This window comes from Poecilia mexicana, unplaced genomic scaffold, assembly GCF_051168715.1.
Source record: "Poecilia mexicana isolate PSO_F unplaced genomic scaffold, ASM5116871v1 scaffold_11, whole genome shotgun sequence".
Taxonomy (NCBI): Eukaryota; Metazoa; Chordata; class Actinopteri; order Cyprinodontiformes; family Poeciliidae; genus Poecilia; species Poecilia mexicana.
In genome coordinates, this window is record NW_028263380.1 from 26,275,038 (window position 1) to 26,300,495 (window position 25,458).

The window sequence follows — 25,458 nt, forward strand, 5'->3', positions numbered from 1 at the left end:
ACATGCATCATCAGATGGACCAAAATATAAAGTTCTGTGGAAATGTTGCTATTTTAAAGACCGAAATGAAACAATTACAAATCCAGCAAGAGAAACACTTTTTCAAATACATTTCTTTCAATAATAAGCTTATGAAACTACAACAAACACTACAGGTATGTCTGGTGAATTTTTAGTTAAAATGAGTTTGTTCTTCATTCAGTGAAGTTACTCACAGCAGTAGAATATTCATACATTTTACTTGATGCTTCACGTAAAAGTAAAAAGTACCATGTAGTAAAATACTCGTAATAGTACAATTCTCCCTGCCACAAAATTATTCAAATAAATGTAACTTGATACATTTATCGAATATAAGCCCAACTCTGGGCTTATATTGTCTGAAATTCTGCTATTTTTATTTTGGTTGAACAGCTGAATAAACTCAGGCAGGAACAAAAAAACAGTTTTTGCTCTTTTATTTTCCAACAGAAAAACAGAATCTGTCCAGCGGATGTCCGCCCCCTGCTGGTTGCATCCCGGTACTGCAGCTTCACTTGCCTCATCTTGAAAGAAAAGAAAACAAACGTCAGGAAATGATTCCCCTTTACCTTTTTTCTTCATATTGTTTAAAAATCTTTGAGAAATAGAATGCCGAACAATGTAATGAAATGCGGCAATGACAGCCGATAAGAGGTTACAAATACTGAGACAAAACTTTACAATAGCATATCCAATAAATTCATTAGAGAGAAAACATAATGGCTTTCATATTGGTAAAATATCCAGTAGTTTTTATATTTTGACCTCATTTTCAAAAAGAAGGTCAAACAAACACATAACGTCATTTCGCTAAGACCCAGTTTAGACACAGCCGCTCTTCAGTTACACAAGCTCACCAGCGTTTAACAAAAACAATGGCGGACAGCGTTATGCTACTTAACCTGTTCAATTCAACACAATTCTGATGAAGAATGTCTGTGTTACATGAGCACTTTGTTCAGGGGAGACAGCTTAACTGTTTATTATCAATGGGGCTGGTGAGGTGGAAGCCAAGGGTGAAAAGCGCATTGGATGCCATGCTAAACCCACAGCACCATCTAGTGGCCTGGTGTGACAACATTTGATACTAAATGAAGCAAAAGATCTATGTTCAAAGAAAAGGGAGACGATGTTGAATAAAAGTCGAAACCTTTGACATTTACCTTCCTGTACCGAGTTGTGAACCATTTTAAATCTTCCTGATGGAGTTCAGCCTCCATGGCTTCCTGTTCTCAGACTTCAGGTGTGATTTTTACCTGCCAGAACAGAGGAGGACAGGAAGTCAGTCAGCTGGGAAAGCATCCAGAGTCCAGAGGTCACGCAGAAGACGACCTTACCATGACTGCTCAGGTGGAACGGTCAGCCTCCTCTGATTGGTCGAGGCTCCTGAGGTGAGAAGAACACACAGTAAGAGCCTGGCTGTGATTGGTCAGCAGTGTGTGTCGGGACGGCCGTGTTACAATCAGTTAGAATGAGCTGCTGTTTGAGTCAGCAGACAGGAAGGCGGTCCTGGTACCGCAGCTGGTACCGACCCGGCAGAGCGGCACCAAAACTTTAAGACCCGACACCCTTTTAGACACAAGGGGTCATCTAAGGTCAACAGGGACATTCTGGCATCACACTGAGACTGGAGGGAGGACGGTTTGGGCCGATCGGATAAAAAGGTTCTGTTTGGAGAAATGGGTCACAGTGCAGACGGATAAAACTTCCTCTGAGGATCTGGGAGAACCAGAACCTCCATGAGCGACAGAAGAGTTTCCACACTGAACACCAACCACAGGCCGGTTCTGATCCAAATCTTCTGGTTCTGTTGACTGAAATATTTCCCTGCTAACACGACTGCAAAACAACCAGCTGAACAGAACCGAGGCGACCATCGACTGACCCAAAGTTTAAACTCAGTCAGAAAAACTGCAGAGGAAATTAAAAAAGCTGGACCTGGTCCAAACCACAGCACTCCCAGTACCACCATGAAGAGCTACGAGTCCAGTTCAGGAGCAGAGTAAAACATAATCATCAGTTATCCTGCAATAATAGAGACCAAATGATTAATCAGGTCGTTTACTGCAGCAGGAAAACGTTTTGCAGCATAAACAGGAAGTGAGTCATCCAGAAAATATCACCGAGTTTCCAAACAGTAGAAGAAGAAAAAAACTTTTTCCAATTCATGGATTTGTTTTTACTGCTGACAGGAAACCAAGAATTAAAACCTGAACAGTTCATGGATTTACTGCAGCAAAGTGAGGCTCCATCATGCAACACTTTTCAAAACGCAATTATTTAGCAATTCAATAACTGAATTTAAGGTTGATTTCATGGACATTTTTGTCCATTCAGTCAAATTTTCCTCAATTAGAGCACACGGCCCAATTTTTAGTTCGACTTTAGAAAACTGGAAATCTTAAGTCCATTATAAAACCGAGAAGGAAAAAATTTGCCCACATATGGAAAAAAGCTATAGTTTTTTTCTGTTCTTGCATAAATCGATGAAACTTCAGTTGTGCTCAAAACTATGAAACATTCAACAAACCTGAGAAGATTAACCCTTTAGAGCTGGTTTGGTGACATGAGGTCACTTTGAAATTGATGTGTAAACAGAAAATATTGACTGGATTATTTTCTCTAACGGATAAAAAACTGGCCGTCTTTGGGTCATTAAAGACAAAAATGTCCACTTCAACAAACTGCTATTTTTCTATTCCATGAATGAAAAAATAATATATTGATCAGATATCAGGATTTTAATCCTTTAAATGCCAGTTTGACTTTGTACAGATATTTTTAAAACAAAAAGAAAATTATTTCCCAGATAAACATTTTGAACTGTTAGATTTTGTGGAATCTGATTTAAAATTTATGACCCAAGTCTCCGAAAGAACAAAAATGTCTCATTGACTCATTAGAACCAGCTTTTGTAATACAAATGTAATTACTGATCATAAAAATGTGCATTACATTTACAAAAAATAAAAATAAAAAAAACACGACCTCCTGCTGAAGGTGAGGAGTTCACACCAGATCCTCCTTCATCTCACCTGGTTATTTTAGTTCCACCCAGAGATTCTGGGTTCAAACAGCCACAAACGAGAGTTCTGAACGTTTCAGATCATTTCACATTAATCTTATTTAATCAATATTTAAATATAATTATATCCGAGTTTCACATTTACACTTAGGTGTACATAAAAGCCTCATTAAATCCAGAAACTCTGAATGCCACAGAAAGGCTGTAAAGAGATGCACAATCATCCAACCATACATCTTTGAAAAGCAGAAGTAGAGCCTCCTGTACAACCAACAAGAATGTAGCAAGTGGTTTCTGCACAGTAAGCCAACAACAAAACACACGTCTTTTCCAGCAGCCATTGTACAGAGAACACAGCTATAAAACCAGCTGACCAAATGTGCTGTAGCTCAGTTTGGTTTGCTGGGTACTGGCGCTGTGCCATGAAGGTTTTGAAACTGCTCCTATTCTAGACACAAAAAACCATCAACTTGCTGACAAAAACCAGCGGGATGGATTATTCAAGTGCCTGGGACGGTTTTAAAAGCAGTAGAGATCCAAACTCAAGTACAAAAACATGCAAAGTGTGAATTTTGCACAGCAGGTCTCTTAACACTTAACATGTTTCTGGAATTATTTCCATTTTTCACTGAATCAAATATAAAATGGTAACAAGAATGGGGTTTAAGTTTCAGACATATGTCCTGAAAATGAAACTGTTTCATTTATGGTAAAATAGTTTAAATCTAACATTATAACTTGGAGACAATTATGTTTCTGTTTAATTTCAGTCAGAATTTGATTTCGAGTTGCTTTGCCATCATTTAGGTTTCCGTCGTTTCAGACAGGAAGCGACGTTTATGTGGAACGAGAAGTAAAACTGTAAATAAAGGAGCTGCAGCCGAGAGACAAACATTAAGCTGGTTTCCTATCCTTTAGTTCATGGTTTAAGATGAACAGAATAAACAGAAACCACCTGATTTTCCTGACCTCTACCATTTATTGGAGCTAATCAGATCAAAGTTCAACAGTTTCAAAGATGATTGGATATTTTTCCATCCATACGGGACCATAAATACTCCAGGACCAGCTCTACTAAAACATTTCCTCACAGGTTGTCATGTATGGAGCAGAAACAGATCCAGCAACAGCTTTTACACAAAACCTGCCTGATGTTTTTCTAATAGAAAAAAGTAACGAGGCCAAGAGAAAATCAGCAGCACATGAATAAGAATGAAATCTGAATCAGTTTCAAATAGTTTAAGTAAATAAAAACCTTAACAGGGCAGTGTTATGAATTTTCCAGGCACTTGGGGCCATTTTATAGCATAGCATATAATCAAGTAACTATACTTTCAGTTATTATAAAAATGCTATATATCAAATATCTCAATTTACTTCCTGATTTAACGTCTAAGTTGGGCCTCTGTCTTTTTAAAAACTCCTGCTCTTTCTGAAACTCCGTCTGGGATGACTTTAGGAAGTCGCCCCAACATGGCTCCTTATCAACCCTTTGTTTTTACCAGTGTTGCTCTGAGCAGCAGCTCCTGTAATGAGCTCTGCAGTGCTTCCTAATTGCTGCTATCTAGTCTGAAGGAGCTGAGCCTTGAAGGCGGGGCTAAGTCCACCCAGGCGTTTTGCACAGCTGAATGGTTGCCATGGAGATGAAAGGATTTCTCAAAAATGTATGGAAAAAAATTCAGGCAACACTGCAGGTATGTTTTTGATGAGGAAGTAGCATTACAACATGGCGGAAAGCTAAAAAAAGTCAATTTTACATAATGCTGCCCCTTTAAAATGTAACATTTCCAGATCAGCACCATGAATATTTGCATGAATTCAACCTCGTCTTTACATTTATAAAAGAAAAATAAATCCCACCAATCAATTTTATCCTTTATATTAAAAGATAAAATGTTTGTTGAAAGAAGTTCAACTGAAGTTAAAATCCTTGTTTCTGGTTCTGCCTGGAGATACTCAGCATGTTACTCCACACATTCTGATTCCGGTTCTGACCCAGTCAGATACACACGGGTGTATTGTTGCAAACATACGGAGAAAGGTAAAGTACTGCCCACACACACATACAGCAGAGGTCAACATGGTGCTGCATTCCCACCCACACACCCCGGTCCAGGCCCGTTTCTGCACTGTGACGCCATCCTGTCAGTGTGATGCCAGAAGCCCTCAGCGCTCCTGAGAGAAGCACAGCTGCAATCAGAAACATGGAGGGGAGGGGACACTTACCTTACTGTTCAGATCATCTGTGTAAGCATACCTCTGGCTGCAGTGTAAACAAGTCCAGGCTCTACTGTCCACTGACCTCTGCAGAACTACTCATCGTCATAGTAACCCAACTGCAGAGGAGATGTGTGTATGGAGAAGCGGGCGGCCTGCCTCTGACAGCAGCTAACGCACCTCAGGTAGCCAACGTCACACACACACACAACCACACACACACACAGCGTCCATCTGCAAACGTTAAGCTGCCACTGGAGGCACTTCATGTTGGGATGCACTGGAGGTCAGATTACACCCCTCTGGGTCGGTCCAGTTCTTCTACTGAAAATGTGCACTGAAATGCTAACTATACACATGGCTAACACCAATAATTAACATGAATGTGATGCTAGCTGTTAACTGAACACATGCAGAGCAGCAGGTAAGGCTGCATGCTGCCAGTTCTGGTCTGAAATATCCAGTTATGAAGCCAATTATACGGAGAACTCACTGAATGCTGCACTGTGCACCATGACCCTAATCACCTGTACCTACAGATGCAACCAACAATTGTTTATTATGTTGATGATTAATCACCCAGATAAAAAATTGGCACATTGTGCAGATTTTTAATTTAACAACTTAAGTCTTTTTACATACATTAGAGATATATTAATACAAATGAAGACATAATAAATGTATTGCCTAAAATGCAATAACAGCATTGCTTTAGTGAAAATGGACCAGGTGAAGCTAAAACTATGCCTCTTGAGTTTTGTGTTTTTATCCTAAATATACATTTTCAGCAGTTAAATACAGAACTGAATGTTCTTCTTTCAGTGCCAATTAACAATACATAGATTTCTAAATTAGTCGACTATTTCAATAATCAATTAATTATAATTAATCTGATTAATTGTTTCAGGCTTATTTATATCTAACCTGCAGTGGGTGTTCAGGCAGGAAGGCTTCAGCTGAAAAATAACTGAATCTGAAACCATATTCATAAAAATCCCAACCTAAAGATGGAACATATGAGTTTGTTTCCTTAAGGCTGACTTGTTATTGTGAGTTGAACTGAAATGTTAGCATTAATATTTCATGCTGGTCAACCTCGAAGCACGGAAGGTAAGCTGCAGAAGACTCCCAGGTAAATAGCCTTCCTACTAGAGTTTAATAAACTCTGATGGAGTCAGTCTGATGTTTTTATTACTGACTGGCTAATTCAATTCAAAAGTCATTAAAACATTCAGTAATAGTTCAATATCTCTTCTGTGATGGAAACATGTCTGGGTTTCCCGACTAACAGGGGGAAACATTTTCATTTCTGCTCCAATTGAAGCAGGTTGAAGGTTGAAGTCTCCTAGCCCACAGTGGTAAAGCAACATTTCATAATAACTAAATAGGATTTAACAGCATTAGTAATGCAACCAGAAAAACGTTCAGGCAGTGGGTGAAACCCAGATCAGACGTCCACATCCAGGCAATAAACACATCTTCACATGAAAAAAATGTAATTGCATTTTGAAGACTTTTGTGAAGACTTTTTTGAATCTAAAACTTTTATTTACTTGAAGCATGAGGAGAAAAGGTTCAAACTTTCTCTATCAGCACAGTTGAAGAGTGGAATTCTGGGTAAGTTTTCTGTCCCAACAAACATTTCCATGTCTGTTTCTAGTTTTAAATGCTCAGCTACAGGTGAGCAACACGCTTACTGCCAAACAGGCAGCATCTAGCTGCGTTTCCATTTTAAACGTGCACAAAAATTTCTCACCATTGGTATATTCTGCCAAATTTAGAGAAAAAAGCAGAACAATTTTACAGCTGCAGTATTTCCATTAAATAGAAAATGCAATAAAAATCAGACGTGATTAAGTTTGGTCACGTGACAAATCATTGAAAAACATGCCGTGCCATTTTCCTCCCATCACTTCCTGTCATCTTTGTCATTTCTGTCAGTAGCAACATCCTATTACTGATCACATAATGCATGTGATGCAAAAAAAAAAAAGTTTACCACTGCTGTTTTACAGAGTAAGTACACTGATTTTGATGCAGTAGAATAACTACCATGTCAACGTAGCGCAGAAACTTGGGGTTTTTTTGTTTTTCAAAATTAGCATTTCCACTTACCAAATTTATTTTTGGAATTCCAATTTACACAATTTTATAGCCAATGGAAACGCAGCTAGTGATCAAAGACCTTTTGATAAAATTGATCACAATTTTTTTCTTACAAAAAGAGCAATAAAAAAAAAGCATCAGGCTGATTTATCTTACAGATAATTTGTTCACGCTCATTATGGAGTACCACAGAGTGGTGTGCTTGGATCCCTTTTCTTCGCTGTATATGTTCTTCTGTTATCAGACAGGATGGGGTATACTTCCACAATTATGCAGATGATATACTCAAAGCCTGATAAATCTAATAAATTAGGCAGACTACACACTTCTTAAAGACATACTCAGTTTTCTGCTGTTAAATTCAGACAATGTGGAAGCTCTTTGGAGCAGAGCATCTGAAAAACAAACTCCGTACTTAACTTGGATCTCCAGTAATATCGTACAAAGACTTCGCATCACCTTTGACCGGGACAGGTTCCTTCTTTCACCTGCACAATTTTACAAAATGAAAAACATCTCATACCACAGTGACATAGGAAAACTAGTCCATGCGTTTGTTACTTTAAGGCTGAACTATTGTAATTCTTTACTACCATAAAGTTAAAAAACTGAAGCACTAAAATCCAGAAGATTCATCATATGAGATCTGATTGGTCCATATGTTCCCAACAGAGCAATTCAAAGTGCAGTAGAGAAGTAGAATGGGAGGTAGATCTTTTATCACCCAAGTTTTTTTCCAACACACTTTTAAAACTTGATCTTTTTGATAAAGTTCAGAATATAAACTAGTTGTACCCATCTTGAAGCATCTCTGCAGGTATGCTGCTGTAGGCATGGACTGCTGGAGGATACACTGACCACTTTTTCTAACTACCATCATCATTCACCATCATCCCATACCTGTTCATGACAGGCGACTGCTGAAACGTTATCGACTTGAAACAATTAGTTGGAAGGAAGGTTTACTAATTGATCCAACTGGCTGGTGTGTTGGATAAAAACCTTTTACTGTTGGGTGTAATAAGCTAAATTGCACTGCATTAAAACGAGGATCAAATGGGAGTTTTTGTTAATGAATTTGAATCAGTCCATGTGATCGCAGTGAGATGAAAATGCATTTCTTGATATGAAGTGAATCTGTTCTCTTGCAAAGTGCTTTGAGTTGAGAATTGGTGATAATATAAACTGAATTTAATGGACATGGAATTAAAATGTAAATCTATAAAATTGCATTAAAACAGCCAATTACAACAGCTGCTATGAACCACAGTCATGACATTAGATATTGTCAACAATAGTGTAAAGTGCAATAAACCCAAAGCTTTGTTTTTCTCTGTGTGGTGAGAAACCTCAACGAAGCTCATTTCTAAAACAACCAGGCTGATAAATCATCTGTTTTAGAGTCAAGAGAAAATATTGGTTTTCAACGGTCGAAGGAATCCAAACTACGGCAGTTCCTAATGTTAATGATCAACGAGGGAAGTACGTTCTCTGCAAGTTTATTTTTTACCAGAGCAGCACATGAGCAACAAAAGGGCATCTGCAAAGGAGGTAAACAGGAGTTAATGATGAACTGACGGGAGACAATGTTGACATTTTCCTTTGGAAAGCAGAATGCACAAATTGAGCAAACCTTTTCACTAAGAGATCAGAAATTAAATCGTTTCAGACCAAAGGTAACCTCCAGGTTAGTGCTACAGTAAAACTATGAGAATGTCAGCACTAAAGCAGATTTACAAGACGAAATGTGGGAAAAAAACTTCAGCAAATGATTTGTTCATAATAATCAAATGGCAAAACTGCAGGAAATTCTAAGTAAAAATCAACTACAGAGCTTTAAGCCCAATTTAACCTGATGTAAAATAAGTCTGGTTTCCTCCACTGTTGATAAAAATCACTTCATGCCTTTTTCCAATGCAGGTGATTATTGTCAGTGAGTCATTTTATGCCTGAATATTTGCTACTTACTAAAATACACTGAGGTCCACAGATCAGTGGTGTCAAAGTCTTTGATTTTTGGCCACATCAAGATCACAAATGTCCTCAAAGGGCTGACTGTGGCAGAATGAAAACATACATAAACTGAAAACATTAATAGCAGCCCCTGCATTCGACTTAACGAAATCTGCGTACTTCTTAAAATTAATATTGAACACCTTTCACACTGGAGTAATTTGGCAGTTTACAGACAAAACAACTTGTCTTCAGCCTAGAGGGCCACATAAAAAGCTATGGAGAACAAAAAAGTTCAAGCTTTTTTTAATAACGAAATTAAAGAGGGGAATTCTGGGAGTTTGTTCCCATGTCACTGACGATTATTTTCAAACTTCCCCAGTGCTTTTTGGAGCACAGCTCCTACTGCCAAAAAACAACAATTTTCATGTCTGTTTTGTTGTTTGTGGTTAAAAAGCTCAGCTACATGTGAGCAACGTTTCCTGCTGAACTCCGCTCCACCTGGGGTAACCGGACAGGCTGAACTAAACACATGACCAAAGCACCAGCGACGCATCAGGAAGATATTTCAGTGCCTGGATTTCATTTATGATGTTCATACGAGAGCTTCTGAGATACCATTTAATATTAAATGGTATCTCAGACGATACCAATCTGCTTTAGATTGTATTTACATGACAGATTACGGTTCGTTCATATTGAAAAATCTTCACACATCAGGATTACTTATGGAGTACCACAGGGTTCAGTGCTTGCTCCCATTTTCTTCACTATACAGACTGAACTAATACGGTCCAGCAGAAGCTACAGACTTTCTTGGTTCCTTTCCATAGTCCAACATCTTAAAGATGATCAAACCTGTTAAAGAAGAACAAATTGTATACAACACCAACAAAGAGACACAGCAATACAAATACACAACTTAGCTAAATCAGTACTATGGCTGACGTCTTGCTATGCATGATGGTTTTCTGTTTTATTGTAAAAAGAAAAGCTAAACATTGCTATGCAGTTTTATTTGGCTTTTCAGTTTGTGACTCAAGATGCCTTTTAAAAGTTAACACTCCAAGATGTCCAAACATCCATCAATGCCTATTCCATAATTAGAGAATTATATGAAAGGATTTAAAAACGTTTTCCAATGTAGGAATATCTTTTATTTTGCAAGTCATCTTAAGTATTAATCTGGTGATGCTGAATTTATATAGTTTACCAGATTAAATCATAAATATGCATACAACTCATTTTGCAAACAATAATTAACGTTGTGGGGGGAAATGAGGATTTCTACTCAAATAGAAGGAAGTGAAAATTATCACAACTTTCCACAACTTCATCCAGAAACTCAAACTTCAGCTTTTTGAGCCAGTAAGATTATAGTACATTGGACAAAACAAATGGACTTGTATTCAAAAATGCATTAAAAACAAGTTTGAAGTATATTCTTCAAACTTTGGATATATGTTTAATTATATGCCACTAAATATTTGTGATACTATAAAAAATAAAAATAAAAAATCCCCCAAAATAGAGGAAATAATTTCACCGAGGAAAGAGCAGGAGAAAAATCCCAGCACGGCTGTTGATCTTGTAAGTCATCTTATCATAAAAGCTATTTGTCCTTGTTTGAAATAAACAGAAATACTATCAAATAAAGCACGGTTGCTGCTTGGATCTATAAATTAAATCATGTTACAATGTCTTACAGTCCAAAACCTTTAGAGCTGGTCAGACCTGTTAAAGAAAACATTCATACAACACAAACATGTAACATCCAAGCAGAACAAGCCACATTTATCCAATGTTAAAAGTCACGTGTGATCTGATTTAGGCTGAAAATAAGGCCTTCATTAAGTTTGAAAAAATGTATAAATTCTTACCCGTTATAAACTCCAATGTTGATTTAATCTTTGGGATGCAGTATTTAAATATTCTTACACATCTCACAATTCCTACTTTGAAGTGGAGGCTTAAAACTTTCCTTCTCATAAAGCTGATGGTCTGGTTCAGATTATCCGGAGCTTTCTCTGCAGCTACGCTGCTGCAGACTGAGGCTGCTGGCAGTCAAAATGACCTCACTCTCCTACTACTCTCCAATTTGCATTATTTGCTGCCATGTCAGTTTTAAACTTTACATTCTTTCGTTTTCTTCAAATAAGCTCTACCTGGTCTTGTGTTCAGTTGAGCTCTAAACTCCTCTAGCCTGTAAAAGTGGCTCAGAGTTTCTCTTTGGCCGTTTCTCTCCAGATGAAGCCTCTAAATGAGCTACTGTTGCCACTAATATCTTACTTTTCTCTAACATAGAAAGCACTCCACTGCACAGTGGTGCAGTTGGTAGCACTGTTGCCTTGCAGCAAGAAGGTCCTGGGTTTGATTCCCGGCCTGAAGTCTTTCTGCATGTTCTCCCTGTGCTTGGTGGGTTCTCTCCGGGTACTCCGGTTTCCTCCCACAGTCCAGAAACATGACTGTCAGGTTAACTGGTCTCTAAACTCTCTGTAGGTGTGGTTGTGTGTGTGCATGGTTGGTTGGTTGTCCTGTCTGTCCCTGTGTTGCCCTGCGATAGACTGGCGATGTGTCCAGGGTGACCCCGCCTCTCGCCCATTGACCACTGGAGATGGACACCAGCACCTCTCGCAACCACAGTAGGGAAGATTATGTAAGATAATGGATGGATGAAGAAAGTTCTCCTGAATCAGTGCTCATGTGTTTTTGTGTGTGCTCCGTCTTCCCAAACCACCAATCGGTCGTAGCAGATGGATGTTCAAAGTGAGTCCGGTTCTGGTTCTGCTGGAAGTTTCTTCCTGTTTCTGGGGAGTTTTTCCCTCTTCACTGTTGCTACATCCTCATCCAGGAGGAGTGAATGGTGGAAGTCAATCTGATGCAATCTGTTGAATTTCCTTAGATAGAAAACCAATAATCTAAACTTGGTGGATTGTTTGATAAATGGGATTAACTAGATTGGATTTAATTGACTTGGAAAGTGTATGATTGAATTGTAAGGACTTTTTTTGGTAAAGTGCATTGAGTCGACGTGTTGTGAACTTGTGTTTCTCGTCTTCTAGCTTCAATCAAATAAAATAAAAAAGCTGAAAAAAATGTCTGACAGATAAAAACGACAAAATAAAAAGGTCCAAAAACTGACATCTGGATCCGTTTAAAAGTTCCCTTCGGAGTTCAGTAAAAAATGGGAATCAATCAGAAAGTACAATATGGAAGAAAGCTTACCATAACGCATGCAGGTCCATAATTATTCATACCCCAGCCAGATTAAGATTTAGGGTTAATCTTAAATGTACCAACTGGAAGTAATAACATTTGCTCAGAGTAAACGATGCAAACAGCTGCTTGGCAATTAAAGAAGCATTTAACTGCTGCATTATCAATTCATGTTCATCATGAAATAATCATAACATGAATCTTTTGTTTTTTGGTGACCCATTCAGGTGATTTTGAGGGATTTGCAAACAGAAGTAGACTTATGTCTTCATTTAAACTGCCAGGGTTTTGAATATTTCTTGGATTAGCTGTAAATGACTGACGTAAAAAAAAGAAAGAAAGAAAAAAAAAAAAAGGTAATTCAGGCTCTGACAAAAGCTGTCAGTAGTTATGAAAGTGTCAAAGATTATCCAGAACACTTTTGAAATATGGACAAGATGATTTTATGAAACATTTATTTTAATTTTTAAAAATGACACCCTGGTTTTATTCACAATCTACTAAAAGGCTAAAAAATAGTCTAATTTAGTCGCAATAGACAATAATTGCTGATAAATACCAAAAGGCCGCAGACATTTATTATGTGATTTTAATATTTCCGTAGATATTAAAGCTGAAAGATACATTACCTTTTTAAAAAACAGGATGTTTACAGGTTGGTTACATGTCTTCTCCAACTTCTGGGTTTTCAAACTAGGATCCCATCAGAGGTGATCCTCATGCCAAAAAACAGAAAACCCACCAAGTTTGGGGTTTCACAAAATTTTTTTTTTTAAAAACAAAAAAAAACTCTTCAGTGGTCAACTGTCCAAGCTGACAAATGTATGAATTTTAATTCCAGAGTAAAAGATTTGATTCAGATCCTTTAAAAATTAAAATAAAAAAGTGAAACAACCGTTTTTTGAAGGCCCTTAATAATTGTGCTTAGAGGCCAAAGCTGGTAGTAAAATTATTTTATCACATAGGGTGGAAAGTTGAAATCCAAACTGCTTTTCAACGTTTATAAATTCAGTCTGGATTTATTCAGTTTATATTCTGACCATATAATTATCTGGGATGTTAAACTACGAACAGGAAACTGCAGCTTCTATTCTTCTCCACTCTGAAACCTGAGTGAAATAAAGATTGTTTTCTGGACATGACGGCCAGTAAGGACCCTGTGAAGATCAGACTGCAGTCCAGAGTTTTATAACGGTACCAAGCAGCAAGGACAATACTCCTCCCACTCAAAAGGTGGTGCTAAACACATATGGTGTCAGATCATGAGCAACAACGCTTGTTCTTCAATGAGAAGACATCTGCTGCTTTAACCAGAGAGGATGATTTATCCCTCAGGAACAAGGTATAAAAATAAATGTGAATATTTTGGTGAGAAATTGATATTTGTGCATTCTTTTCTCCTCATCGGAGTAGACCATTTCAAGAAGCACATCATCACCCCAGCAATTAGCATTGTTGTCCAGCAGATATTCAAAATGGTGTCACACAAACAACCGAGGAATCCGACATTGTTGTTTAGTCAAAGTCTGGCAGTATGAAACTAGAGGTGCAGAGAGAGACTTCCTCATTAAATACCGACACCATGATGCTCAGTAACTAAAATCACCATACTGAGGTTTTTGTTTATGGTTAAGGTAAGACCACCAAGCAATGAACAAAAGATAATTTTTAACAAAAAACAATAATTCTTGATATATAATATGCTCTACCATCTATCCAGACAGAACTCAGCGCTGCTCATTAAGCACAAAGGATGCTGACTGTGATCAAGTTGTTTTGCCTTTGAAACTGTTTTACATTTTCAGGCACATTTGCTACAGTAAAGAAACTTCATCTTCTTGATAAATCACTCATTGTATTGAGTCAAATTCAAAATTGGCTAATAATGACATTTACATGCAGAACCGTATGAAACTTGAGTGCCAAGCATGCGTGTACAACAGGTCACAACATGGCAACTTGGTGAAAAGAAAAAGATCAAACCGAGTTCATGCAAACTGGAGAACGTCAAAACTAAAGCAATTCTCTCAGTAAGAGAAAGAAAAGATGGACGCAGCACAGAAGGGCAACCAGCTGGTGTGAAACACCGGCAATCCTCAAAGAACGTAGGGCCAGACACAGAAATGTCATCAAGTCTGTTGTTGGGATCCAGAAAAATCACTAAACTACGGCTAATAAATGAGCTGTTGACGAATGCTAAGTGCTACATGCAGGGAGCTCACTCAGCTGCTAAAAGGTACAATTTTACCTCTCTTTGCAAAAGACAAACATTTGATGATTTTTAGTACAGAATCTGGCATATTATACATGGTTTTAGATTAGAAATATCTATTTTATGAAAATTCTGTTCATGCTTCAAACTTGAGACAAAGTGAAGGGCAACATAGAAGGAAGGGGTTACCAATGCCTCTAGTCAATTTTTAAACGTTAATGTGAAATGTTTTATTTCTGATCTGCTTTTGAACTTAAAGTTTTCATACAAAGTGATGTTTGAATTGTACTCCATTTTAAGCAATAAAAGAAGAAGTTGTTTTCAAAAAGAAAATGTATGCTTTCACTCCTGTGCATTTAAAACCGAGTGTCAGAGAAATAAGAGGTAAACTAAAGATGAAAACCGCTGCAGAGGGTCACATCTGGACCGCGCTGGTCCGTGTGTTAACACAGGACCGGTTACTGGAGTCCATGCTTGGACAGTTTTCTGAGTAATTGTGACACTTCTGAATAAAACAGATTCAAAAATAGTCACAAGGCACCACAGTTTGACGCGTCTGCCACCACCCAGAGGCAGCTGGTGGGGCTCGTTGCCCTTAACATGGCAGTAATTTAGTAAAGTCATAGTTGGGCTGTAATTTGTGGGACTAAATTTAAAGAACAAAAATAACGTTTTTTGGGAACAAAATATCCCATTTTGACAGCAACCACAACCTCCTGAGGAGAATAATAAACTCTTAACACTCAGGCAAGAGCAAGCTGGTTGAAACGGCTCTCACTCAAAGATCATAAGACATTTCATGAATGTGTGGAAAAGGTCACAAGCACATTAGAGGCATTGAGCCCTTCCAGTAAACACTGACTCAATGAAACGAGTCAATCCAATCACAGACCTACTGGGAATGAGCGATTCTGAAAGCGGCGATACCAGAGTTCAATGGAGTGATCTGCTGTACACCAATTAGCAAACTAAAGAGAAGCGAGTGTGACCAAACAGCCGGACTGACTGAGAAACTTCACTGAATACTGAACTGCATGTGCATGTGGTCATTAGCCCAACTTTGAACCCAGGAAGCCCTCATAGACCCAACGTGATTGGTTTACTGCCAGTATTTCTTCAGTTATCACCTTGCTGTAGGAAAATGGTGGAATCAGAATTGAGGTTTAGGAATAAACGTTAAAGGTTTGTCCTGATGGAACCAGTTTGTCTTTATTATAGTCATGTTTCAACTCCAAATAGTATTTTATGGCACAAACAAAGCCATAGGAGGTTCAGAAAGGTTACAGTTATCACTTCACGACGATTCACAGAAAAATACATCTAGAAATGAAAAGGATACATGGTCTGAAAGAACAACTGGATCACACCGGGGTGACCTTTCTACACTAATGGCAATACAAAGTAAAAAAAAAAAAAGTATCGACTTAATTATAAAACTAATCAATTAAATGGATAAAATGATGCAACAGTTTCAACTTAAATACAATAATTGTGACTCAACATGTTCGTCTTGGAGTAGCTTTACAAGTAGAGCTGCTGGAACAAAACGCAGCGTTTAAAAACGGGGTTTCTTAATGGGGCCATCAAACTCCTCACGGACGCGGCCGTACGCTGCGGCACCGGCGCCCATTCCTCTAGCGCCGCCCTGCACATAGCGCTCGCTGCGCTGCTTTTGTGGGAATTTGCAGGGAGATGAGGATTAATGTAAGGGAAGGAGTCGGTGCGAAAGCGGCACACAGTTCATGTCCATGTGGAGACGTGAAAGAATGTGTGGAAAACAGGTGGGTTGTGTGTATTGTGTGAAGGTTTATGAAACAATCAGCAGGAGACGCATCCGGAGAAACGTTCGTTCCAATAGAAGGTCCACAGGTGCCACAGGTTACATACAGAGAAGGAAGAGAGGGTAACGTTTTCATTAGTCTGGGCCTTCCTGTTGTCTTCTGCTCTCCAGTGCATGCTAGCCTACAGCACATAATGCTCTTAAGGTCCAGTACAGACCATATTCACCAGCTGCTAATCAGTCATATCGCAACACAGTTTCTATAGACGCCACTGAGAAAAATACCCAGCACCATGTTGGAGGACAAACAATTAGCTTAAAAACCAGAGAAAGCGATCATCAAAATGACATTCAGGATGAAGAGATTTTTTCCTTTAACAGAAAAAAAAAGAATCTCAATCATAGGACTAGGAGCAGAAAGGACAGCTAAGTTTACCAAACACATTTCCAGTTTGGACTTCAATGCCGCAAATGTTTGTGGTGGAAAAAAAGGAAACGGTTGGAAACAGGTGTGACGTTTGCTAACCGCACCGCGCAGACATGACCTGTTGGGCGCGTCTGTCAGTCAAACCTCTAACAGCGGCTGATTTTCAGACCTTTGTGGTGGTAGATAAGATTGGTCTCTCATGCAAGTATCCACCTCGGTTTTAAAGTTCAGTGTGTTGGGTACAATAGAATAAAAATCTATATATATTTAAACTGTAGTCAGCTGTAAATAAAATTTGTATAATTTCTGAACTTGAGAAAGTGTGTTACTAACCATTTAAAATAGTCTTTTAGAAGTAAATCTAGAAACTTATTAAATAAAAATAAATACCTAAACACATCTGTCTGTGAGCAGCCAGTGTAAATAATGTGCGATCCTTCAACCTTATATCAAATATGACTTAACATTTTTACCAGCGTTGCTCTGAGAAATAGGTCCTGTTATGATCTCAGCAGTTCCACCAGGTGTTTGATAATTGCTACTGGCTAGTCTGAAGGAGTTGAGTAAGGGGAGGAGCTGAGCCTTGAAGGCAGAGCGAGGTCCAACCAGGAGTTTTGCACAGCTGAATGGTTGCCATGGAGATTAAACATGCATGAAGGAATCGAGGGAACACTCCAGGCATGTCTTAATGAGGGAATATCATTACATCATGACAAAAATCTAAAAGTCAATTTTACACAGTACTGCCCCTTTAAGCTGTTGGATGTCCTCCAATATGGCCGATAGGAAGTTTGTTGACGTCCAACTAAAATATTGTAGACAAAAGATCAAACCTTCATGGATTCCACAGAAATATTATTTGAATGAATAAACAGAATTAAAGATAACTGAACCATTGTTTCAATCAGTATGAATTTATCCTCCCTCAGTTTAAAACCAAGAGCTTCACAAGGGATGACAGCAATAGACTTGGAAACTCTGATGAATTATTGCATAGATATTAGGTAAGAATATTAATTCATTCTTGCAAAAATAAGAGTAAAAACTTTCCCATACTAAATTATTTAAAGGTCAGCTTGGGCTACGTTCACATAGCAGGCAGGACATATTCTAATTTTTCATTGCCTAACCTTTAGCTTCCTTGGTCTTGTTATGAGTTTATGACGACACTGTTGGCTCTCACTGCTCAACAACTCAACAAGCTGGTCCATAGACAGCAGGGTCCATCATTACTGCTGTAAGAAGTGCTGTTGTGTGACGTCTACGTTCTCCTGTACATGCGGGTCGCTTTGGGATCGTAAACCATTCACACAGAAGTCTCACTGCGGTCGCATTTAAGTAGTAGTTGAAACGACCATGAAAAAAAAAAATGTTGAATCATAGAAAAACTAATTGTAAGTGAGCATCAAGACGTGCTGTGTGAACGTAGCCTTAGGTTCTCAGAACCAGACCCAAGTCAGAAAAAGTGTCATAACTAGAAAACGAGGGATGAACTGGTGTGAGTTGCAATGATACTAAAATAACACCTAGAGTTATAAATTAATATTGTACTATTTCATGAGTGACAGTCTGATCTCAAAAGATCTAAACTAAGGATAACTCGACTTTAGACGGTAACCAGCTGATATTCATAGTGAATTCTTGTTAAAGAACTTATTTATTCTAACTATTAAACATTTACTTAAAGCAACAACAGTGAAATTAAATAAACGCCACATTTTTAATTAAGATTACGAGAGCATTAAATCTTAAGAGATCTGAAGTCTTTAAACTGCTACTCTCATTAACAGCATGAGAAACTTTGATGGATCATCCCTTGTATTTTAAAGAGCCTTTGCTACTGTAACGTAGTTCAGCAGTGATCATTTAGCCTCTGATCGTCTCTAAAAGGGCTAAAAATTTAACAGGCACTGCAGCAGTGCGTCTCCAACTTACCTTAATGTACATTAACAAAAAAAATGTCAAAAACAAAACATTAACTCAGTTAACACAAAGAGGAAACAGTTTTTCATTAATCACAAGAATAACAGAACCTGACGGTGGTTCAAAGCTCAGAGAAACAGTTCTGTAGATGGATGATAGTCACAGAATGTCCCGATTTGATCCAGAGTATCGGATCGGGAAATGATCAGAGTTTATGATCATCTGAGATTCTGTGTTTTATGAACTTATGAGTCTGAGTTTAACCCAACAATCACAGTTTTTTACTCATTAACCTGAAGATCACAGAAAAAAGGAGAATATTTGCTGCTTCAGCTAATTGTACAGTGCCCAGATATAGCCACACATGCTAGCATTAGCCCAGCATTTCAAACACCATTAGCAGGATAAAGACACCAGTGTAACAAAGCCTGTAGCTGGACAGGTCCAGTCAGAGACTCTATGAACGGTCCAGACCCTCAGTCAGGGCAGCTTGGAGGATTTTTTTTAAAGAAAGTTTTTGGCAGACAGAGCTACAAACCAGCTGTCAAAGACAGCCATTTTTAATCAGGCTTCTGAAGGACACCATTTAAATGAAGTGTGATTACCATCACCAATCTGCCCAAAGCAACTACATTTCATCACATTTTGGCCTTTATTTTTGCTCATAGGAGCAAATGGAAGGGTATTAAAACATCAATAAATCATCACGATAAATCTGAATTATTCTGACCAGAAATATTTTTTATGATAATGACAAATTCCCAGTCCTACAGAGAGCATTATAAAAGCTTTCTAGACTTTTGCAAGATTGCTGCTGCCAAAATAACTTCACACTTCAGGCCCCAGATCGCCTGTATGGGACACTGATGGAGAGTCAGAATCAGATTAGGTTTTGACTGGGACATCTCTACTGAAATCAGACAAACTATGAATATGGTGAGTTCTGCAGCATGTAAACAGCTGTCAGCCGAAAATCTCTTCCAGAGAAAAAATATAAACAATATATTTCACTCCAACACACACCTCCAACATGTTTACAGCACAAATAGTCTCCATTTTTGCCTGACCCCTCTGATGAAGTCCTTTATGTTTTTAATACGATCATCCTGCACTAAAAGCATTCTAAATTTGCAGTTACAAAAAAAAAGTTACTAGAAAGTGAAGGTAGCGGAGCAGACCGAGTACAGCCCTACTAAAGGTCTCAAAGTTGCTCAAACAACAGAAGTAGAGATATAGATTCCACACATCCACCCAAAAACACAAGTTCCCATTTCTGTGGTTCATCAAAGTTATGCCTTAAAGTAAAAATGGAGCAAACGTTTCAACTGGAGCGCTGCTGATAGTTACAGAAAAAAAAAAAAGGTTTTCTGCTGTCCACAAAACAAAGTGCCTGTCACGCTCACAAGAGACAGGGCTTGCAAAGATCCTCTATGGACACAGATGACACACTAGAAGTGAGCAGAAGGAACATTGACAGATTTATCTGGTGATTTAGTGCAGGATGAAGGTTTTGTAGCTAAATGTGATTAATCCAGGGCTAATCAGGGGACAAAGCTGCCATGGAGAACAATGTTTTAAAATCTTCATATTCCAACTATTCGCCAACCACAAAGTCTTAAAAAGAGAGGAAGCTACTTGAGTTCTACGCTGCTGCTGGCCCAGCTGGCCTCCATGTCTACAATCATCATCAGATATTTAACACAAAAAGAAAAAGAAAAAATAAACAGCCACATGTGAACTATATTCCCAAAGTGGGATACATTACCATTTCACTGGTCATCATGCCTCCTGGAGACGATCCCAGTCCAGACTGACCCTCAAAGCCGAGGCCACTCATCGCAAAGTTCTGGCTGGATCCGCTGAAGGCCATGTCTGATGAGAAAACAACGCGTGAAACACCCCAGAGTTAAAAAACAACTCAGTCTCTCTTGATTGAAACAAACTGAAATGTCTCAAACTGACTTTAAAACTGAATTACACATCAAACTGAGCTTTTTGTCTCTGGCTAAACTCCATCTATCAATGCAGTGGAACTTACCTCCCATGCCTAAGGAGCCACTGGTGTGCATCCGTATGTCAACGTCTCTCTGTGAAACAGAAATAGTAATCAAACAGGTTAAAAAAAAAAAAAAAAAAAAAAAAAAAAAAAAAAAACTTAAATCATATGTTGTCAAGTTGAACATAAAATTGCTCTTACGTCCATGAAGTTTCCCATTCGGTAGTTTTCTTCACGCTGACGGCGCATCTGTTCCTCCATTTCCCTCTTTCTGAGAAGCTCTTCTTCCCGTCTGCGCCGTTCTTCTTCCTGTCTGTTTATTTAATAAAACATAAATAAAAATCATCATAAGTTCCTCAGAGTGATGTTTGTTTTAATTCAGTATTACCCTAAAGACACACTATATTTCCATATGGTTACAAAATCATTCTAAAAAATCAAAACTGATCATTCTCATACCTGAGCTGCATTTCCTTTCTCTTTTGCATTTCTTGGTTGTGCAGTTCCTCCATGCGCCGCAGCTCTTCCTGCCGCCTCAGCAGTTCTGCAGGAAAACAAAAACAAAGATTATTCTGATGATCACATAAGCAGAGAACAGTAAACTAGCAGATATTGTTTCATTTTCTATTCACTACAAAACTGCAGCCTTTTGTTTTTGCTTTAGCAGCTTTGGGACTCACCCTGCCGCAGCATGTTGGCCTGATGCTCATGGTAAGCATCTTCCATCTCGCTCTCCAGTTTCTCGCGCGCTTCACGCATGTTCTTCTCCACCTGCTCCCTTTGCTGCTTCTCCATCTCATCCAGAGACTTCCAACGTTTGGAATATTCAAACTCAAAGGAGCCTGGGCGGGGAAAGCGAGGAGGCTGCTCACGCGCTCTGAAACACAAACATCCAGCATGTTAGACTAGACTGAATCATGGAGGCAGGTTAGCATAACACAAGCAACCGAATTAGCAAACTTACACTTGAAATTTTGGGTTTTTCTGGACAAATTTCTCAGGAAGTCCATCATCACAATCAAACTGCTCCAGAGGCTCAACAACTACAGGACGGGGCGACCTGGAGAGAGATGAATAAGTCACGAGAAATCATTCAGGAACTTTTGCCATCAGGTCTCAGTTTTGTGCGCATAGCTAAAAAACAAGCTTACGCGGTGAGAAGGAAAACGCCCTCGTTGCATCGGTCCAGAGCCTTTTTGGCAGCGGCTCTGGAAGCAAACTCCACGATGCCGCGCCCTGCAGAGCGTCCGCGATCGTCAACGACAACGATAGCCCTCTCGACCATGCCGAACTGCGAGAAGGCTTCGTCCAGGAGCTCGTTGGAAACAAACGGAGACAGATTCTTCACAGACAGCGCAGCGGAGTGTGTAGCAAAACGAACGCGAAGTGGTCTGCCCTTCATCGGATAGTCGTCCATCTCAGCTTTAGCAATTTCTGCCAGCGCGCGCGACTCCTACAACACAAACAGGAAACGGATTCAGTTGGAGAAGTTTCTCGTGCTCAGCTGGTGTCACAGTTCAGAGCATCGCCTCTTACCAGTCTGATGAAGCCGAAGCCTTTTCCTTTGTTGACGAAGACTTCAGAAGGTTCTCCATACTTTGAAAAAAGTTTCCTGAAATCATCTTCTGTGATGTCATTTGGCAGGTTACCAACAAACAGACGGCATCTCTGTGTGTAGGACTTCTCTCCAGGCTTCAGCAGCATGGACAAGGCTGCCTTGAACATCTGTCAACGATAAAACAGTCAATTAATTCAGGGACAAACTCCATTCAACTTATATTCAGCTTTTTCATGCCCAGGCTTGACACTATACATTTGGACAATATGTATTCATTCTGGACAATAAATGGTCCCAGAAGTTATTGTAATAAACAGTAATATTGTTGTTTTGAAACCATTTTAAAATAATATGATGGTAATGGCATAATAAAGCAAAATCACATTCTCAAAGATTAATAAACTTTAAACTCTAGTGAACATTTAACACTGGAACTGGAAGACATTTTAAATACCCAAAACAAATCAAACAAACAACAAATAAAAGGAATTATGAAGTCTCTAAACAAAAATATCATTAAAAAGAGCTAGTTGAGACCAAAGCATCAGACTGAAGACTTTTGTCATTTGTTTTTCTTTTTTTTTTTTGCACGTTTCTTAGAATCGGACTGTCATTTTTAATAACAGTATTTTATTATGCTCTAAATTCTGTCTCACTGTACAGTGTTTGTATTTTATTTTTATGTTTAAGTTTTTGTGTTAACTGACATGATTTGGCTTTCTTTTCTGACACCTTGCTGCTGATAAATCTGAATTTCTCAACTGAGGAAGGTTATTTATTCTCTACTAACGTTGAGCCCATCCAGCCCAGATGAAGGTGCATTTCATCGTTGCTTTATTTTCTTTTAGTTCTAATATTGATTTAAGTCAAGTAATTATTGTAAACTGAAACAAGTTAGTAGCTCTTGAGAAACCCATTTGCAACGAAAAAACACGGATACTAACTTTTCAGCGCCTTGTTTCTGTTTAATGAAATAAAAATAACCTCTCTCAAAGTGAATCACTGTTAGACAAGATGGCTGCGGGCTAACGTCAGCTAGCTTTTCTTCACCGTGTCTGTCGCCATTAGCTGCTGCTAAGTCTTGTTAATCTGACAGGTTTTAGACTCACCCCTGCTTCATCTGGTTGGCTCTTGGGATCCTCTTTCGGTCTCTGTTCGCCCATCGGTTCCGCCCTTTGGGGCGGCTTAGGGCCCGAACCCTGGACTGGACCGGTCTTGTTGCCCTGTTGGGGACCAGACCTTTGGCCCTGCTGTTGGCCTGGTCTAGACGCCTGTTGCGGACCAGGTCGCTGGTTCTGCTGGGGTCCAGGCCTCTGGTTCTGCTGGGGTCCAGGCCTCTGGTTCTGCTGGGGTCCAGGCCTCTGGTTCTGTTGTGGACCGGGTCGCTGGTTCTGCTGTGGACTGGGTTTCGGGCTCTGCTGTGGACCGGGTTTCGGGCTCTGCTGCGGAACCGTCTTGGGGCTCTGTTGCGGTGCGGGTTTCTGGCCTTGTTGTGGACTCGGCTTCGGGTTTTGCTGTGGAGTCTGCTGCTGCTGCTGCTGCTGCTTCTGCGGCTGTGCGTTGGCATTCCCAGCCGGAGTCTTGATCTGCTGGTTCTGGTTGGCCTGAGCGGGGGTCGTGTCCGGTTTTGGAGTTGAAGTCTGGGTCTTCGACTGGTCCGCAGGAGGGTTCTGTTTCTGCTGCTCCTGCTGGGCCGGTGGTTTCTGTTGGTCCATCGGGCCTTTCATGGTGAGGGCCGGTCCGGGGCTCGGTGGAGGAATAATTGGCTTCGACTGGTTTTGCGCAGACTTCTGTTGGGAATTCTGGCTATTCGATCCGCTGAAGTTGTTGTTGCCTCCCCTCCGGTTCTGGTTGGAGTTCTGGAAAGGGTGGTTTCGGTAATGCGGGTTTCCCATCAGGCCGCCACGCATAGGGCCACCGGGACCTCCGCCTCTGCGTGGCTGAAATTGATTCATCCCGTACCCACCACGGTTATTGTTGAATCGAGACATTTATCCTTATGTGAGCGAAAGTACTATTTAAAAAAAACACAAATAATTAACTGCGTAGTTACAACTTTCACAGCTCCTTAAAGGTCCTCAAAATGGCGACCAACGGTCGAGCAGAAATGAGTCTTTCTTTCTCAGAAGAAAATGATGACTCCGCCCATCTTCACCCAGCGCCTCTGATTGGTCCGTCGCTACGTTTTTGATGTAGTTCGAGCAGCAGAGAAATGAATCCCCAGATTTTCAAGAGTCTGCTTTCTTCACATTTGTTCCGGTTGAATTTAAATTATTTTATCTAAAAAAAAAACAGTGTCAAATATCAGCCGTCAGTTGCTACGTTGCAGATACTGTTGCAGATATTATCTGCAACAGCTATTATTGTTATTCAGGGTAATTTTAATGTGTAGTCATTATTGTTATTCGGGGTAATTCTAATGTGTAGAAAATAGCTGCATCTTATTCTCTGCTTTTGTTGTACATTTGTTTGATAATAAAAGGAGAAAATACACATTTTCGTGCATTTATTAAATTATTTTTCTAAATTTTCTTTTTAAACATATGAAATGTAAATCACAACAATTCTTGTAGTAATTTATTAAAACAAAATATTTGCTTTTGTGTACACTTATATGTAAGTAACATTGCAGATATCTGTTTATTTCCCATTCCAAAGCAGAAAATTGTACCTTTTATAATTTTTTGTTGGAAAATATATTTTACATTAGAAAATATCAATGCTATAGATAATTTGTATTACACCATGTCTTTTGAGTTGTTGGAGCACTATTGTCATTTTCATTGTTGAGTGGGTAAAAAAAAGAAAATTGCTTCACAATTTTGGCCCATCTGACACAACTGACTGAGGATTGGTAAATATGTAGTGATATTTGTCTATGCATTTCGATAACTTCGTTTTTAATTTACCTGTGTTAATGTGACTGTAAAGCATACATTTTCTCCATGTGCAACACTAAAATCACATATCTTAAAATGGCTGAGTTTTACAAGAGTTTACAAACTTCATTGTTTTTCTGTTAAA

General features: G+C 39.1%; 1 protein-coding gene across 3 annotated transcripts; it reads right to left on the reverse strand.

Moving 5' to 3' along the window:
- Nucleotides 1–441: 441 nt before the first annotated feature.
- sfpq (splicing factor proline/glutamine-rich) lies at nucleotides 442–24,605 on the reverse strand. 3 transcript variants are annotated; one of them, XM_014996327.2, is made up of 12 exons: nucleotides 23,544–24,605; nucleotides 22,413–22,601; nucleotides 22,028–22,329; nucleotides 21,841–21,936; nucleotides 21,557–21,753; nucleotides 21,336–21,420; nucleotides 21,078–21,189; nucleotides 20,919–20,967; nucleotides 20,646–20,752; nucleotides 1,359–16,416; nucleotides 1,185–1,277; nucleotides 442–545 (listed from the first exon to the last, which is right to left on the reverse strand). In XM_014996327.2, exons 1-10 carry the CDS (start codon nucleotides 24,423–24,425, stop codon nucleotides 16,306–16,308), a joined length of 2,130 nt encoding a protein of 709 aa, XP_014851813.2. In that variant the 5' UTR covers nucleotides 24,426–24,605; the 3' UTR covers nucleotides 442–545; nucleotides 1,185–1,277; nucleotides 1,359–16,305. The 3 variants fall into 3 exon arrangements, with proteins under 3 accessions (XP_014851813.2, XP_087866647.1, XP_014851805.2); XM_088010521.1 differs by having other exon boundaries at nucleotides 1,359–1,407; nucleotides 23,544–24,604; XM_014996319.2 differs by having other exon boundaries at nucleotides 1,359–16,419; nucleotides 23,544–24,604.
- Nucleotides 24,606–25,458: the final 853 nt, after the last annotated feature.